This window comes from Nylanderia fulva, unplaced genomic scaffold (genome assembly GCF_048542155.1).
Source record: "Nylanderia fulva isolate GAGA-0341 unplaced genomic scaffold, ASM4854215v1 Scaffold13, whole genome shotgun sequence".
Taxonomy (NCBI): Eukaryota; Metazoa; Arthropoda; class Insecta; order Hymenoptera; family Formicidae; genus Nylanderia; species Nylanderia fulva.
In genome coordinates, this window is record NW_028189518.1 from 3479458 (window position 1) to 3497029 (window position 17572).

A 17572-nucleotide genomic window follows, 5' to 3' on the forward strand; every position below is an offset into this window, starting at 1 on the left:
TATCGCGTACTCTACAGTTTCGAAATCAGTCTAATGTACCAAATCAAAGAAACTGGAACACGTAATTCAAAGAATGTATCTCATAGAAATCTAAAACGTACAAGGAAATTTTTCCCATAGTACCGAACTCGACTGCTCATTACATATTGACATTTATTCCGCTATTTACGAGTCTTGAGAAAATTAAATATCAAACGTATTTTACATAATTGCAGTGAAAATTTCGCCAGTTAACGAGGGGCGTGAGTAATACGATACTAATAATTTGTCGTTCGACAGTGTTTTCATTGCACGTAATTATCGGACTTAGAAAGTTTCGCCCGTTGGAAACTTTGTTAGAAGATCTTTACTGTAAGAAGCTTTGCGTAAGCCTTTATAAATCCCCCTGCATTAAATATAATCGGTATATCGACGAAACGGATTAAGGGCTAGTCGCCACGACGAAAGCCGATAAATTTCTTTCGACAATGGGAATAGTTTTGTAATTAATTCGTTTACTTACCTCCAGTCCCCCTCGGCGACAAAACTTCAGCCTGATTCTTCTCTCCTTGGTTTCTCCACGAAGAAAAACACACGACGCAAATTAAGCGGTGGGAAGAGAGTGACGAGCAATAAAAAGAACAAGACACAATGAGAATTTTTTTTTTCATTTCTTTTTTTATAAAACCAAATCGTATAGCGCGTACTGATAGATTTTTTCTTAATGTCAGTATACATCAGTAGTTTACTCTTGTTTTTTCTTGACCTTTGTAGCATATACCCCACTCGCGATGAAAACGTTCGGTCTATCTCGCATCTTATTCGTTCGAGATCGCCGCGTCGAGATTGATCGATCGCCTCGTTTTTTTTTTGGCGCACTGTTGAAAATATGCGATTTGAGCAGAAGGTACGGCGAACGTAGATCAGTAAAGCTATTCGGTCATTCTCGCATCTCGTCGCTGAAGTACTTTGATTACTCTCGCCGTTCTCTATCCTTCCCTTTCTCTTCCAACCCTCTCTTTTTCTCCCTTTATGCTATCTCTCACATGCACACACACGCACGCATACACATACATTTTATCTCTCTTACCGTACATTCTTTATTTTCTCTCTGTTTCCCTCTTTCCGTCCGTTATTTTAAGCGTCAACGAGGAAGAGTATATGTGAATACTCGCTCTCGGAGAGAAGTATTGTTGTGTTAAAAAAAAATAATTTGTTTCATTTAATGCATCGGTCATTCTTATAGTTCGCATTTTTCTTTTCTCTTTCGGTTTAAACGCCTTATAACAGTATTACGCAGTATTACAACGATTCCGCCTCTTCTCGTTGGTCAATTTGTGTTCCACCTTTTTTTTACGATTTTTCTCTTTAGTACATAACGAACTTATACGAGTAGTAGTATAGAGAATATTACGCCTTAACACGGTTAAGTCGATTTATATTATACAAAAATTATTATCGTTATTGCGGACCAAATGTGTGTGTTATACAAGTATATTTATAACGTACAATGCACATCATTGTTTCTCACTTGCAACGTCCTTCCTTTCCTTTTTTTTTCGCCATTCATGTCTCTCTTATTTTTCCTCGCTCTTATTCTTACGTCCGCGTTTTGCGAATTTATCGATTTTCTTTCACAATTTCCTCCCGCGATTTCCTGTCCGAACGCTTCGATAACATTTATATCCGCGTTTATGACGCGCGAGAAAAACTTTAAGTTATTTTTAGATATCTCGTAAACATAGTTTTGTTTTTTATCGCGAGAAGAGTGAACGGATATCGGAAAATCCGCGCAAATCAGTCTTCGGCGATGCAAATGTCTCTTTTCGCATTCTCGAACCATTTTCAAACTCTACCGTCGAGCTCGACATTCTCGTTGCTATATCTTCTCGCAAAATTGTCGCGAATTCGTTATGTGATTTTTCCTCCCTTAACTCATAAATAATAATGATAACCGCTGATAACCGCTGGCACTCTTTACGACTTAGTGTCACGCATTTACCATTAAATTTTAACTACGTTTGCTTTTATGAGCAGACCGCCATGAAAATTTATGTGACATACAGAAAGCAGAAAGACATTTTTTTCACATTTCATTTATCGCCATTTTTCACACGATGCACGAAAGGAGTACTTTGTGTTTCTCATTCTTGATATTCGCGATAATTTCCGATCGCGTAATCTCGACTGCGCGTGAGTCGAATCTCACCTCTTTGAAATCGTGAAATCAAGTGGAAAAAGCCTCGGGAGGCCGGACTTGTCGGATACGCGCGAGACTTTTTCACTGTAAACGAGAGGGAGAGAGAGAGAGAGAGAGAAAGCGCGCGCGCGCGCGCGAGAACACTTAGGAAAGTTTCGCGAAAACTCGGTTTATCGTCAAAGTGGATAAAAGCTTTAACGCGTTACTATCGCAAGGATTTCGCACAATTTCTTGACGGCGTAAATTGGCCTCCCGATCGCTCCCGGGCACAACTAAATTCGTTGTGTAAGACAGAACTTTCCTTCATTCCCGATAAATACGTCCGTACCAGCGGTAATAAACATGCTTAAGGGAAAATGTAAAAGGAACGAAAATTCCATTTCTCATAACAACGTGATTTAAATTGCGTCGCGTTTCTCGATTTATCATCCTTCTTTGTACCGAAGAAAAGACCATTCCTCTATAGAATCGCTTCTTTTATATTATTGTGTATCCTTTTCCGTCGTCTCGTTCGCATTAAACAGTTGTAAACATATTTTTCTTTTAAAATGCAGAAAATACGTTAGGAATGCGCGAGAGTTTATCATTTTTTCAATATTGTCTCTTAAATATAGAATCCGGGATCAGTGTATTAAGCAATAACAAGCAGTGATTTCATTTATAAGTAATAGCAAAATAAATTGCAAACAATGTAATTTCACTGAGAAGAATCAGTTAGCGGTATTTTTCAACGAAATTGTATTGCCATAATCATAAAAAACAAGACGGAAGACCAAAGCTTGAGTGTTTTCACTGCGAAAATCAATAACTGATTTATCACTGATCTTTGATGAAATTTTACCACTGCTTTAATCGGTGACATTTTCACTGATTCAGTTTAAGAGAGCATATGTACTCTTTTTTTATAAATTGAAACATTTTTCATAAAAATAGAGCTCTGTTCGTTGGCTCGCCAAATTGCTGATAAACGGAGGGTACGTTGAATTAATCGATATCGGAACTTCTTCAATAAACTGTTTAACGATATATCGAGAGATTTCACGATCGCGATACACAAATTGCCGAGCCCGTTCGTTAGGCGAAAATGCAGCGAGAATAGAGGAAACTGCGCCGTCCGTTTCTTTTTCTTCTTGTGTTTACTAATGTACGCTCGTGTATCCGTAACTAGTTCGACCGAATATATAGACACAGACGAATACATCGTCGAGGAAGGAATGGAAGACTTTTATAGATTAAGATGTAAAATGAATTCCGCATATCGAAAGGGAGAGAGAGAGAGAGAGAGACAGAGAGAGAGGCGTCCTTATTCGGAAATGGAATGTCAGCATTTTACATATTTCGTACGCGAAATGTACGTGCAATTGGTATGTATGAGCACATATATGCGTAGGTGTGTGTTTGTATGTACGTGTGTGCATTCTCTATTTTTTTATTCAAGAGACTTATTACGGTGCAACATGTACGATCGTAAAAATGATCCAATTACATATGATGAGAAACGAAGGAAAATGTCAATGATACTTCTTGAACATATTCTTTACCCTCAATCTCTCTTTTTCTCCTTTTTTTTATGATAATTTATATAATATAAAATATGTATGTGCATGTAATATAAATTATTTATGATCATAGTTGCAATTATATTAATTGGATGCGCGTTGCATGTGCATAAAACTCACTGCTTTGTCATTGTTATATTTCTTTTCGACACTCGTAATTTCTCTCCGACGAGACTGAAGAAATCCAGGGATGTTCGCGTGATAAAAATTGGCTCTCGTATGTATATTCGGTACACATACGTGTAATCCGGAGAGCGGTCGTGCGTATTCTTCGACACGGTCACGCGCACGTTTATTTGCCTCGTGTATGTACGTGTGCCTCGCGAGGGATGTAAATGAGCTACGGACGAAGACAGACTAGTATTTCTCGTTTTTTTTCACCGCACGGATCCGAGTGTACGCGCGTCGAATAACGCCAGAATCATCTCGCTGACAACTCGAAATTGCACACAGACTATAATCCCTCTACGTAGACTTTTCAATTTAATTTCACTCCAAGGGAAAAAACAAGGGCGAGAAAGATAGAAAAAAGAAAGAAATAGAGAGAAGAGACGGGAGAGAAAGAGAGAGAATAAAATAAACATGTCTCTGATATCGATAATTTTGCAGAAATAACAAGATTTCCAGAGATTTTCTATTAACGTCATTTCTATTCTGTATATTAAAAAAGCAACGACTCTTCTGTGTATTCATATACATATATCTTAATCTTTTTTAAGTATAAATGAAAGTATCACACACGCTATGAAAACTCAATTACGTGTTTTGATTGTTATTGCGATAATAAATTAATTACCGTAATGAAACAAAGAATGAGTATTGCGTGTAGATTTTGACATGCGTACATGTGCAGGGCACAAAGCGGAGAACTTTTTACAGCTTTTATTTTGTAAATTCCATTACATGGAATTCCATTATCCAGTTGTGCTAACGACTCTAAAATTTGATTTGACCTTTTTGTGTGATTTCGGCGATGTTGTAAACTAGATTTCGCTGCGTAATATAAAACGACGAAAAACAATTTTATGTTTACTGCTGCCAGAGAAGCCAGCATACGTGTTGAATATGTTACGAGATGTTGCGGGATGTATCCACAATATCGATATTGCTAACAATACTATAGAGCATGTATACATACACAAATAAAAATTGCCCTTTTGGCCGAGTAGATAATTAATGTAAAAATTGGTATCGTCAAAAAGCGCGCGTTAAACTTGCGAATTGAGAATCAATTTGGTTCTGACAATGAATATAGATCATCATTAAAATCTCGGTAAGCGAGATTTAAATTTGGCTTAACGAGCACTCTGACGTCTTTATCCTTTTATAGCTGTTCAGGAGAGAGATAATTTTTGTAAAACTTATTGACATTCGTTATATCTTATTATTAAATGCAGTTTTCGTTTCTTGCAATCGCATGCAGTTTTGAATCACAGCTTGATTTCTGCACCTTAATAACGATACATTGTCATCTTAAGAAACGTACCGTGAATGATGTAAATTTTTAGTCAAGCGAAAGCGTCGAGAAAAACTTGCGTTCAGTCGTCGTTATTAATTAATGGAGATGTTTATGCGGCATTTACAATGCGAGCGACGTAATTTTCGGGGGTACACGCTCCAAGGGATTCTGGATGACGAAGATGATGAAGAAGAGTGTCCTGAAAACTGGTTCTCGTTTCTTCGCGACGAGAAATATAGATAACGTAATCTTATTTGAATGACAATGTTTCGCAACAAATTCGCGAGGAAAGAAGGGAGAGCGTGATATATTTTTGCCGTTCTATGCAAGTTGAGGAGATGCATCTTCGCGAGAAAAAAAGGTCAAAGAGTTTGATGTAAAAATGCTTGGATAGACATTGGATAAACGTCACTTCGTATCGTACTATGGTTTTTTTTCTCGTGATTGTTCAAGCATTATTCTTTTGTTATCAGGATACTTAGTAGGTACTTAGTGCTTTTTATCTGCATTAGAGTCACGGTGAATCCGCGTAGACAGATGCACAGGAATGCTGAATCTTGGATCGAGAATTCAGAGATCCCGCGCGGAATACGAGTATCGGCGATATCGATTCATAGATAAAATAATTAGATTTCTCGCAGTTCAACGTATAATAATATTTTTGTCTTTTATATAAAAAAATTAAATTAAATTTGCATTAGTCACTATTGCTTACACATTAATAACGAGCATTAATCATATATGAGTAAAAGACAATGCTCAGTGTTTTTTACATTATAATTGAGTAAAGAGTGTAATAAGTTTATAATATACAAGGCTTGCTTTTAATATATCATATTGAAAGTAGTTTTTAATTTAGTTTGGAAATTATGCATTTTATTTTCCGATAAAAAATATCTCTTTTAAAATACATGTTTATTATATGGTAGCAATTTTTACAAAATTAGTACTAAATCAATCTGTGTGTATATATATGTGTATGTATGTGTGTTTGTGTGGGGCTGGCCACATTTTCCTTATATGTAGTACCCGAAGAGTTTATTTTAAAATAAATTTCGTTTGAAGTTTTTTATCTGAGCGTAATTATCAAACACAGAAGCTGCAAAAGCTTGATACTGAAATAGAACTATTGAAAAGTTTTAATGAAAAATTCTCGTATTAGAGAAAATAAAGTCTAGGAAATATTCGGACTGCAGAAATCAGAATTGTGTATCAATTTTGAAAGAAAATATAAGAGAAATTTCGAAATGTACGAATGCAAGTGAAGTACGCTAAAGTATTCGTTTGCAAAACCAACCATGATATGCATCATAGCGCAATGTTCTCATGACTTACATTATCTTCTTACGGCACATTAGCGTTCGTCACGTCGAAGACACGCTATCGCGGAAAGCCTCTAGTAGCAATACTGCCGGTACGGTAACTGTTGCCGCGCGGTGGAATCGTTGTAACGTCGAGATTGACTAAAAGATGAAACACATATTGCTGAAAAGTGCATGCTGCGCAGTATCGACGATAAGATATAATGCTCGTGAGTCGATAGTCGTTAGACGCTCACACCACGATCGTCACCCTATTATTTACGCGAAGGTGACAACAGCTTAAGCTACTGGTGACGCAAAAATGCGTATTCCGGCACAGCACTTTTGGACCTCGAAGGCGCGTTCAGCCTTCCGAGCTTAATCGTACATATTTGCATTTCGTTGGACGACAACAGCGTGCTACGTCGCGCGAAGCAAAAATTCGCGAGTGTATATAAAAAAGAGACCATAAATCGTTAATGGGATTTATTACTTTGTGACGCTCGAATATATCTCGTCAGACCGTCCGCGCTTGACCCTTGTTTTCTTTATTTTACGGAAATATTTTGTTGCAGCGCAGGTTTAACCGTGCATGCAGCTTGTTACAATTTGCGTCGTTTGCTTCTCCGCTCGATGATAAATCCCGTGCTATTTTCCGCACGTGTTTTGCGACATGTAACCAGCGTGATCCGCGTCAGGGCACAATCGTACCTCTTCTTTTGAAGAGCTAAAAGCTCATCATCTGCATAATCGTGTTACATCAATCAGGCTATACCGCGTTTGTCTCTCTCTCTCGCGACACCAAATTCACAGGCTGTGACTCTTGTTTTGTATGCCGGATAACATGCGTTGCAATTTGCGCGGACAGCGAACAAGAAAATATGCATTGTGTGACGCGCGAGCTTAACGAACTGTCTCTAAAAAGACCGAACTTTTTATTCAAAGTGCAATTAAATCTTAAATCTACACTCGCGCGGAACTTTCTTGCGCGACTTAGCATGCTGTCACCGCAAAGTTTTGATTTTGCTGCTTGAGATACTTCGGGACACTAAAGCGCAGAAACACATTTGCAATAGTTATACTCATCATTATTTTCTCGCAACCTTAGACGGATCTAAAACAAAAATAGTCTTTTTTAGAAAATTATTTTATTACAGGATTTTGCAATAATTTCTCTCTTTATTTAGTATTTTTTAAGTAAACGAAATGTTTTGAACATTGTAGAATATGTAAAAATATATGTGGATGTAATGTTGTATATGAAATTTGGATGAAACTGGAAAAGAGTAAATATTATATGGGTTATTCGTAAATGCGATGCCCTGAAAAGTAGCTTAAGCGATTTATGATTGACATGAATGCACGGTGTGTAATTTAGAACAGCTGGAAACACTAAACGCGCTCTCGAAGTTTTAGTGGTTCCTCAAATTCAGAACTTCGTTTTCTGTGCCGACTTAGCCTTTCGTAACGCGTGATCGCTATTGTCTCTATAGAATTCCCCATTTAATGGACTGTTGTAAATATTCGATCTTTTCAATTGGGAAACTGATACCTTACAATATCTAAGCCCTACGTCAAAAGTCGCTCACGGGCTAGAGCCGAGTTTCCTCAGATTATTCTCGGCTCTATTCGTGTTAATCGCGAAGAATTAGCTTGCGCCTGGCGTTAATTTCTATGTACAGTAAAACGTTTCTCTCATAAATAGCACTATTAATTGTATTCGTTTAATTTTTTCTTTTTTTTTTAATCTGTGTTGCAACATTACTCTCATTCTCTATATATAACAGACAATCAACGCTATTAGACAATAGGATTTTTCCATCGATAATAGTGAGTACTAACAATGATGATAGTAATCGTAATATGATGATAATAGTTTCAATGATATAATATCGACATAATAGTAATTTAGTCTTCAATATATATATCTATATGTATATACACATATGTATATGTATATACATATGTATATATATATGCGCTCGTAATTTATAATATATATATATATAGATTCTTCCGATTAATAATACAAGTTTTATAATATTTTTCTATATAGTCAATCGTTCGTACGTATGCGTGTGTGTATATATACATATTATATATAATGTACGCTTTACAATAATTTATAGTAATCGATATAGCGTAAATCTCTAAAACATTCTCTTATTATTTTCATCTTATTTTTAACTCTCTCTTACACACTCATTCTCACCCACATTTTCTCTCTTTCCTATCTCACTTTCTCACTCTCGCCCGCGCCAGTCTTACGTGGCGTCGTTTTCAATCCCGTCGCACACTTTGAAAGCGTTTTAGTGATATCACAGTGATTTCATTGCTCCAATATTATCGATAGAATAAAAGTCCGCCGGTGGCGCGAGAATTCGTCGTAATGCATCCGCATGGTGATCGCGATCGTTCGTTTCGGATCCGAGTCGTCCGGTGCATAAATCTGGCGAGGCGATGATGGGAACATAAATCTCGGTCGACACAAACGATCTCTTCGTAAGAAGCACGAGCAACATTTAAAAAGGTACGGTGAAATACGACCCGAAATTATTCGCAATGCGCAAGCAGCTAAGAATGGCAGATTTATGTTAACTCTATATGCCGAATTGACGCAATATCCGGTTTATCTCCAGTTAATTAAACACAACACAGTTGAATGAGTTAAATAATTGTTTTGTATTTATTTCAATGATATGATATTAATTGTAATTTATTAATTAATAATAATTGCAGATTTAACTGTGAAATATAGATAGGAACATTATTTCTGCTATAGTTTTCATCATTAATAATAATGAGTTTTATATGATGGAAACAAAGCGTAAATTACGTCAAAACAAACATATAAATGCAATGCTATTTTTCATCGAAAGAATAATTTATAGTAAACCGATATAGGCCTCCTCTCGTACAATCTATGTATTTACTCAGCTAATTATTGTGTAATTTAACATGTTAGAAAATAATGGAATACTAGGCTTAATCTACGAACGATACGAGCGTTTGTCCTTTTTTTCTAAGACATTTTTCGTGATTCTGCGCATCGACTTATCGTACGTATAACTGCGTATAACGAAACGAGTTTCCTCCACACTCGAATAATCCGGAACATCGTCTTTCACCCGTACTTGATTCGCATAACTATAAAAATTCTTTCATGAGATCGATGCGGTTCGCTTCTCTCCGAAAAATTCGGAGATTCGTGCCAAATAGAGAGGAATTGCACAACGACCGCGCACGCGCGATCCTTGATCGTAAAATAAAATTGAAAATTAAAAAAAAAACATCGTTTTATCGCGGCCTTAATAAATTTAACGAGGAATTATGACGGCGTTCTTAATCGCGCGTTTTAATTCGGCGCGGCGAAATACTTAATTCGCAGTGGGTGGAATAATTGGGCAAATGAAGTCTGAGAGCTGAGAGTTGTGTTCCCGAGGGAAACGCGAATCGCCACTCTTCTTTCCACCGTCGCGTTTCTTCCGTTCTTTTTGATACTTTTCTACGACGGAGAGTAAACTTTTTCTCGCAAATTACTCGCACAATCGGAACTGGACGGCTCGAAGTCGACGAACTAGCGCTCGCGGACTGTTAGTTATTCTCCCTCTTGAAAAAAAAATCTCGAGAAAATTCTCTGCCTTTTTTCCCCCAGACTTAAGCACCATAAGCAACGACGATCTCGCGCGATGTGAAGATCACCGCCGTCGGCGAATTGGAAATAACAGATAGAGTCAATCGTTGGATCCCTACTTTGATTAGTAATATACCTAATTAATAATTAATATATTTTAATAATGGTAATAACAGTAATATGTAATATACATATGTGTACAATGTATTTCGGTTTTCAAGTGCGTTCGCATTATATCGTATAGCGCTTCGCGAGGGGCGTGTTGTGCACCATATTGGAGTTAGACTTTATGTACATATATATACATATATATATATATATATATGTATATATATATATACATATATACATATATACGTATATATGTATATACGAGTGCAACACCGTAATGATCATAGTAATTCCTATATATAAATTGTTGCGATCGTTACGGCTCTCACACACGCGGATTACGATTCTCTGTAGCTTTAATCTCGAGAGAAATCGTCACTGTACATTATACTGCGCTTAGAGAACATCATTTAAAGTAGATAATTGGGTACTGACACACAGAGATTTTTCCGAAAGACTTGTTTGCAAAAAATTTTCACCACGCCTAAAGCGACTGGTGTGTTACACGTATATAATTGATGACAATTGGTAAACGGTCATAATTCTTACTTGCTACTTAAATTTATTTCAATTTATTTCTTAATTCTTTTACGGTATTTCTTTGCACGGCCATTTACATTTTCTTTTAAATTTATTATTATTCGCTAATGTCTTATACGCCTTACAATGTATTTTATTTATCGATAATTTGTTCAAATCACATGTGCCCACATTCGTATCTCGCTCCCGACACATTCGCTCCATTTAATCCTCCGTCAAATTAATCACCGTATATTTGTAGGATAATATTTGATAAATATATCTCCCGTTCGTTTGAAATTCGCGAGAAGTAGAATATGTTACGTGATATATTTTTAGTTTTTATTCAATTAATCCTTGGATTACATCACTAACTGATCACATTAGCACAGTTTTGTCTTTAAATATCTTTTGTTAAAAGAGGTTATAAATAATATAATAAATATTTTAGTAATAATAGAAAACGAATTTTAAGCATTAAAATCAAACGATCGAAAAAGCTCGGCACATATTAAACGAAAGATATAAATTGAAGTAAGTTTGCAACTTTACTTGGTGCAAAATAAAGCATTAATTCCGATGTAAAATTGCTTTATTTTCGTATACGAGATATTAATGCAAAAAGCTTTTTGTTTCTCACGATTGTAATAAAAACATGAGAAGGAAACATTTTTACAGACGAGAAGACGATAAATAACATTAAATTACACTGGTAAACACGAAAGGTATTTTTATTTCGATGCTAGCAAGACATTGATTGAAAAATTCGATTTGTTCTTTTTTATAGCAAGTATATCGCGAGTATATTGCCATTAACAGAATTAAGAAAAACCACTCAATATTTTTTTCCGATAAAAGAGTTATCGATCAACGAGTGATCAACACGCTCGCGGTCGTGCGACTTCACAAGATCTCCCGTCCCGCATATTTGCCGTATGGCGGTTCGACGCAAATAACTACGGGTCCAACGACCGTCGGCGTTCGTGCAATCGATTGGCATAGTGTGGAAACACGCGTCCCTTTTACTCTCACCTTCCACCGTGAAAAAGGCGAGGCGAGGCGCGCGCCCTTATTGATCCCGGCTATGCTAATAATCCGTTCAACGAATGCCACAGTCTTATCAACGAATTCCATATTGGTTCCCTCATACCCGACCATCCACGCGCGATCACTCTCTCTTGGCTATTCTCACGAATTACCCCTTTCCCATCCTGGTCTTTTTCCACCACTTCAATTACCATTTCATCGTCAGGATCAGGTAGAAAGAGAGAGAGAGAGAGAGAGAGAGAGAGAGAGAAAGAGAAGAAATCGAAATAATAAAAAAAGGAAAAGAGAGCGATAACGCGGGAAATAGTGGAGTATCGATGGAATAGAGCAGGAGATTCGGCAGAATTTATAGACTAGTATTTCAGGATATATCCTCCGAGCTGTACAAGAAAATTATACAACATTATCGTACGTGGAATAAATTGATTGGTCATAATATAAGGTGCTGTGCAATTAAAAATAGACTTAAAACGGAGTAAAATTAGAGAAATTTCGCGAGCCAGATTACCGCGGGAAAGTTAATGCTAATGATAGCATGAGAACGTTTTAGATAAGGATTCCAAGGAAGACTTTGAAAGTTAGACAGGAAACAGGCAAGGGAGCGGATGGAGAGCGAGATGCGAGAGCATATACGCACGCATGCACGCACCCAAACAGGCATACTCTTAAACAACACGAGACCAGACGCGCGAACTGTGTTTATCGATTTATCGTTGTGGTGTATTGCGCGTCACGTACGTGCACGAGCGCATACATTTTCGTTAATGTACACGCTATATCGGGTGCATAGGATATATGGTGTCAAAGCTTACTGTTATTTTTCTTTCCTTCTTTCTCTCTCTCTCTCTCTCTCTTTCTCTCTAGTTTGCCAAGTAAAACACCAGTGAGAGAGCGGTGGAGAAAAGTGGGCTGTCACCGGCACTTTAGAAATTCCGGAAGAGGGAAATTCCAAAATCTCTCTCTCTCGTGTCGTGACCTCTCTCGCACGGTACGTGGATCTCCGGGCTTGATGGGATGAAATGCGGAATATTGTTTCCCGGTTATTACCGCGGAATGACGAGCACAGGTGCGTGGGACGTTGTTCTCTCTCTCTCTTTCTCTCTCTCTCTCTTCTCCATTTCGCGACATTTCCGTATTTCCTCGCATGATCACTTTTGCGAGCGGCAAACTCACTCGTTACGTTTAGATGTAGGAGAGCATCTGTTTGCTGGTACAGGGATGGGATTTCCGTCTCACGGAATGTTTCTGTCTTTAGGAGCGTGCACTAATTGGCGGGATCTATTATACTTTGTACCCTTCGTGAAAATTAACCGCTTACTCTCGATCATCTTCTATTGTTTGACGTACCACTTTTCCGTCACCAGCCCACAAGTTTGATATAAAATATATATATGTATACTATTCACCGTATAATCGAACAAACATAACCGAAGCTATGATTAAACGCCGGTTAAAATCTTCGGTTATGATAGAAAATAAATTTGAGTTGGAAGGGAGATATATGTATATATGTACGGACATACAGTTTCTTTTTTTTATTTCTATCTAGATTTGCATTCAATTTTGGACCCTTCGACGCAAAGCGATCATTCATCGCACATCGATAGCGTATGTATACGTGTTTGCATACATATGCAAACGCACACTCTCTACGATATGCACATACATATCGAACGATGTATGGTCGAAGATACAATTCGCGACTGATCGTTTCGCGCCGATTTATTCCCTCGCGATATCTCGTCCGAGCGAGAACGAACGAGCGTTTTCGACAAACGAAAAATTAATTATTGCTGTGTACTTAGGCTGCGCGATAAAAGAGACTCTATAGAATATAGAAAATAAAAAGAAGCTTCTGTATCTCTTGTACTCTTTTTTGTCGCACGAAAGGAACGAATTACACAAATGCGCGCGCGCACACATACATACGTACAACATATATACACGGACACACAAATTCCATATACCCTGCACGTACGTGACAGAATTATTAAATCCTACACATGTGTAATCCTCCAGTTAAAATTAACATCGAAGACTCACGATTGGAACGCCGGATGTTTAAAGAGGCCCTTCTTAAGCGGACCTACGACGCGCGAATATCTAATTATATATAATATAGGAAACGTGTCTTATATATATATATATATATCTTCTCGCATCCTCGTTTTATTTGTCAGTAGATTCTGCCGACGATTTTTCAACGCTGGCTGGTGTTCACGCGGCTGATCGTTGTTCGCACAGGATCTCTTATGCTCCTTCGATCGTCGTCTTCCGCCGCCGTCGCCGCCATCGCGTATACTGAATGCTGTTCTAAATTGCATCTCACGCGATTCTGTATCCGCCACTGCGGGTGTGCATTAACGCACAAACGGAATTTGCAATCCCTCCTATAGCGGCGAGCCCGTGTATATCTACGCAAGCGCGTTGCATACGCAACTTTGGATTGTCATGCCTTTCGTGAACGTGACCAAGAGATTAGGCACGGAAATAGTGTCCTCCATCCGGGACAGAGCCGGGGATATATACATTATATAGTGTTGCGCTTATCATCTCTTATCTCTCTCTTTCTCTCTCTCTTTCTTGCTCTATTCTCTATTCTTTTGTGGAAGAAGAATGGTCGGTAAAAAAAATATGCACAGATGGAGGAAGGAGCGATATGCTGCCTCTTGGTCTACGAAGCGACTCGCTTTGCAAGGTATTATATCATAAACCCGAGAGGGTACGCCGCGCATGGCGGACTGTGTTCCCTTGGCCAGCCATCTTGGAAGCGTACTTATCGAAAGTTCGTTGATCTGTCGCCATGCACCGTGTTACAAGATCCATGCGAGCTGTGTAAAGATAGCCTGATCGATCTTGATCTCGTTTTACGGCGTTCGATGTGCGTAATTTCACGAAGTCCAGTTGAACGAGACATTCTCTCTAAACGCATCTCGTCTCGAGATGGAGATTTCTATCGTAGTTTTGTCGCTAAGCAACGTAGAAGAAAAATTTCCTTTGCGTAGCTCGACAGCTTCTTAAAATTTCTTGCTTGGCCAGCCATCTTACTTCGAGTAAATGTTTTTTTCTCCGAGTAAAATTGCACATTCGACGGACGCAAGAAGAATCCGTCTTCTCGGAGGGTGACAAAAGTCCCGAAGGGATATACATAAGCAGTACGCCTTGTCAAAGGCATTTTTCACAATGTTCACTTCGTGTTTCGAAAAAAAGGATCGGTTGTGTGGAAAAGTTGGTTCTCGATCTGAAACATCTCTGTCGTGAGACTCTCTCGCGCATTTCCGACTCTATATTTCGCAGGCATTCTTTCATTGTAGATTCCACTTGCCGCCTTGCGATCAATGTTTCTCTCGGGGATAATTCGAGAGACTAGAAACATCGCGCGATGCGATCGAGAAGAACATCCTCTGGAGGTACGATCTGTATCGGCGTACCCGAGGCGTGGATAATATGTAGGTATCGCTAGCGTCCCTCTTGGTCGACGCTATACTGTATCGCTCATTTGAACAGTATTCGGCGGAAGGCGCGGCGGAAGTCCTTGTTGAAAACGGTATAGATGAAAGGATTCAGCGCCGAGTTCATGTAGCCGAGCCAGAAAGCGATCACGAAGGCTTGCGTGGGTATCTCAAACTTGGGGAAGAGGGGCTTGACGATGTAAAGAACAAAGAAGGGCAGCCAGCAAGCGATGAAGCTGCCCATTATGAAGCCCAGGATCAGGGTGGCGCGTTTCTCCTTCTTTCTCGCCAGTCTCCTCTTCTCTCTCTCCGGGTCGCGCGGCTTCGCCGTCTTGGCGTCGCCGCCGCCTGACTCGTCCTTGCCGGCGTGTCGCGCCGCGTCGCCGTGCTCCTTCTTCAACTTACCTATGTGCTTGCGACCAAAGATCGGCTGGCACAGACGCAACTTCAGCGGCTTCACCACCGCGCATCTCGACACGACGCCGCTGTCCGACGATGAGGGATCGAACTCGGACACCATGTCGACGTCGATGCCGACGCTGGGCGCTCGGCATCGCGCCGGCACACTCTGGCCGCCCGATTGTCCGTCCCCGTTCACCGACAAGGTCGTCTTCAGGCTGCTCTTTTGCGCCGGTACCGGCACGCTCACCTGTCGGCAAAATTCGTACGCGTATCTTAATAAGTGCAACGAGACGATTTTTATCATAACATATATATACATATACTTCTATATTTATCTGAGGAATTACACTCTTCTAAATAGGAGATACACATTTTTCAAACAAGTTAAAAAATAAAATTTTATGCATATTTTTTACTGGTAAAAAGATTACTTATTCATATTTTTTTAATCCTTCCGTATTGGTAACCATTTTTATTATATGAGGATAAAACTAGCAATCCCTATTCAATTTTTTATCAGAACTTTTTAACGGATCAAAATGCGATCTGAATCTACAAATATGAGAGTTAGAAAATTGATTCTTTTTTTATTACTTTTCTTTTTTTTTCGTAAAATCAATTATTTTTCAAGAAAAAAAAATTTTAAATGTATCTCTTTTAGAGGAGACCACCTCTCTTCTTTTTCTTCTTCTAATCGTAAATTATGGAATTTTTAATTTGTTTTATCGTAGGCACATTGATTAGGTTGGGCAAAAATTATTTCTGCTTTGAGCTAAACTCGTTTAAAATTCCTGCCAAATTTTAAATTTGGATAGACATTTGTAAAAATAACCGCGATATACACGTTTTATGCACGTGCACGATGTAACGATCGCTATATCAGCACTAGTGCTATGCAAGCAGGTTTTTTGTGACTTTTTAGATACAGTATATTATTATAAATTTAGTTGTTGGTTTCGAGATAAGGTTTTAAATATGCGCGTAGTAAATTTGCGGGACATGTTAAAAACACTGAAATTTTCTATGAGAGAAGCCTTTAATCATTATACTTTTAAAATTTTTATATAAAATTACAGAATAAATTAATCCGAGTAATAGAAGTATATAGAAGAGGTTATTTAAAAAAAATTAACAATGCATTATACTTATCGAGTTAAGAAGTCAAAGGAAAGAAGCACATACACGTAATGTAACTTATTCATATACTATATGCATTAAAGTTAATAGTTATTAGTTAGTCTACTTAAGTTAATAATTAGTCTACTTATTTTTATGCGCAGATTTCTTCAAATCTCAGAAACTCAACTCTTATTGTTAGATTGAATTATATACCAAGTTAGACGTGTCTATGCTGCTTTTAACTGCGATATATGATTTTCGTACGAACATAGAATTGTCGCGAGACTCTTTGACGTGCAATTGTTATGTAGAATCCAAGGTAACAAAAGCGGGTATGTTCTTGGCGCTTAAGTTTGAACAAGACCTCGTACCGTGTAATTGCACGACAGTCAGAATGGGAAACTCATCCTCGCGCAATTATCTCTCTCTCCTGGTGTAAAACTACTGTATTTTCGTACGTAATAAATGCGACCTTGCTTGCGAAAATACGAATTTTCCTCATTGTCAGTCTCGCAATGTGATTTAATGCTCAAGCAATTTATTCACTGACATAATTCATCGACATAAGAATATGCCTGACGCAATCGAGTATTGAAAGCTTTTGCTATTGAGTGAGGGAAAACGTTTCGCATATTCTGTAAATACTGGATATCCATTTGCAAATTATCTAGTATTAATATTAATCATTAATAGAACACATGACAAACGTGTTAGCACATTAATAGCTTCGATATGTATTATAATTATAGACCTGTTGTCGTCCGAGCGCATATATCGGGAATATTGACTG

General features: G+C 38.2%; 1 protein-coding gene across 1 annotated transcript in view; it reads right to left on the bottom strand.

The window, feature by feature from the left end:
• Window positions 1-644: 644 nt before the first annotated feature.
• Window positions 645-17572, bottom strand: part of Octalpha2R (alpha2-adrenergic-like octopamine receptor) — a 114102-nt gene continuing 97174 nt past the window's right edge. The window contains exon 4 of the mRNA XM_029304646.2: window positions 645-15910. Coding sequence (XP_029160479.1) covers window positions 15305-15910 — 606 coding nt within the window. The 3' untranslated portion in view covers window positions 645-15304. The remainder of the gene's footprint in view (window positions 15911-17572) is intronic.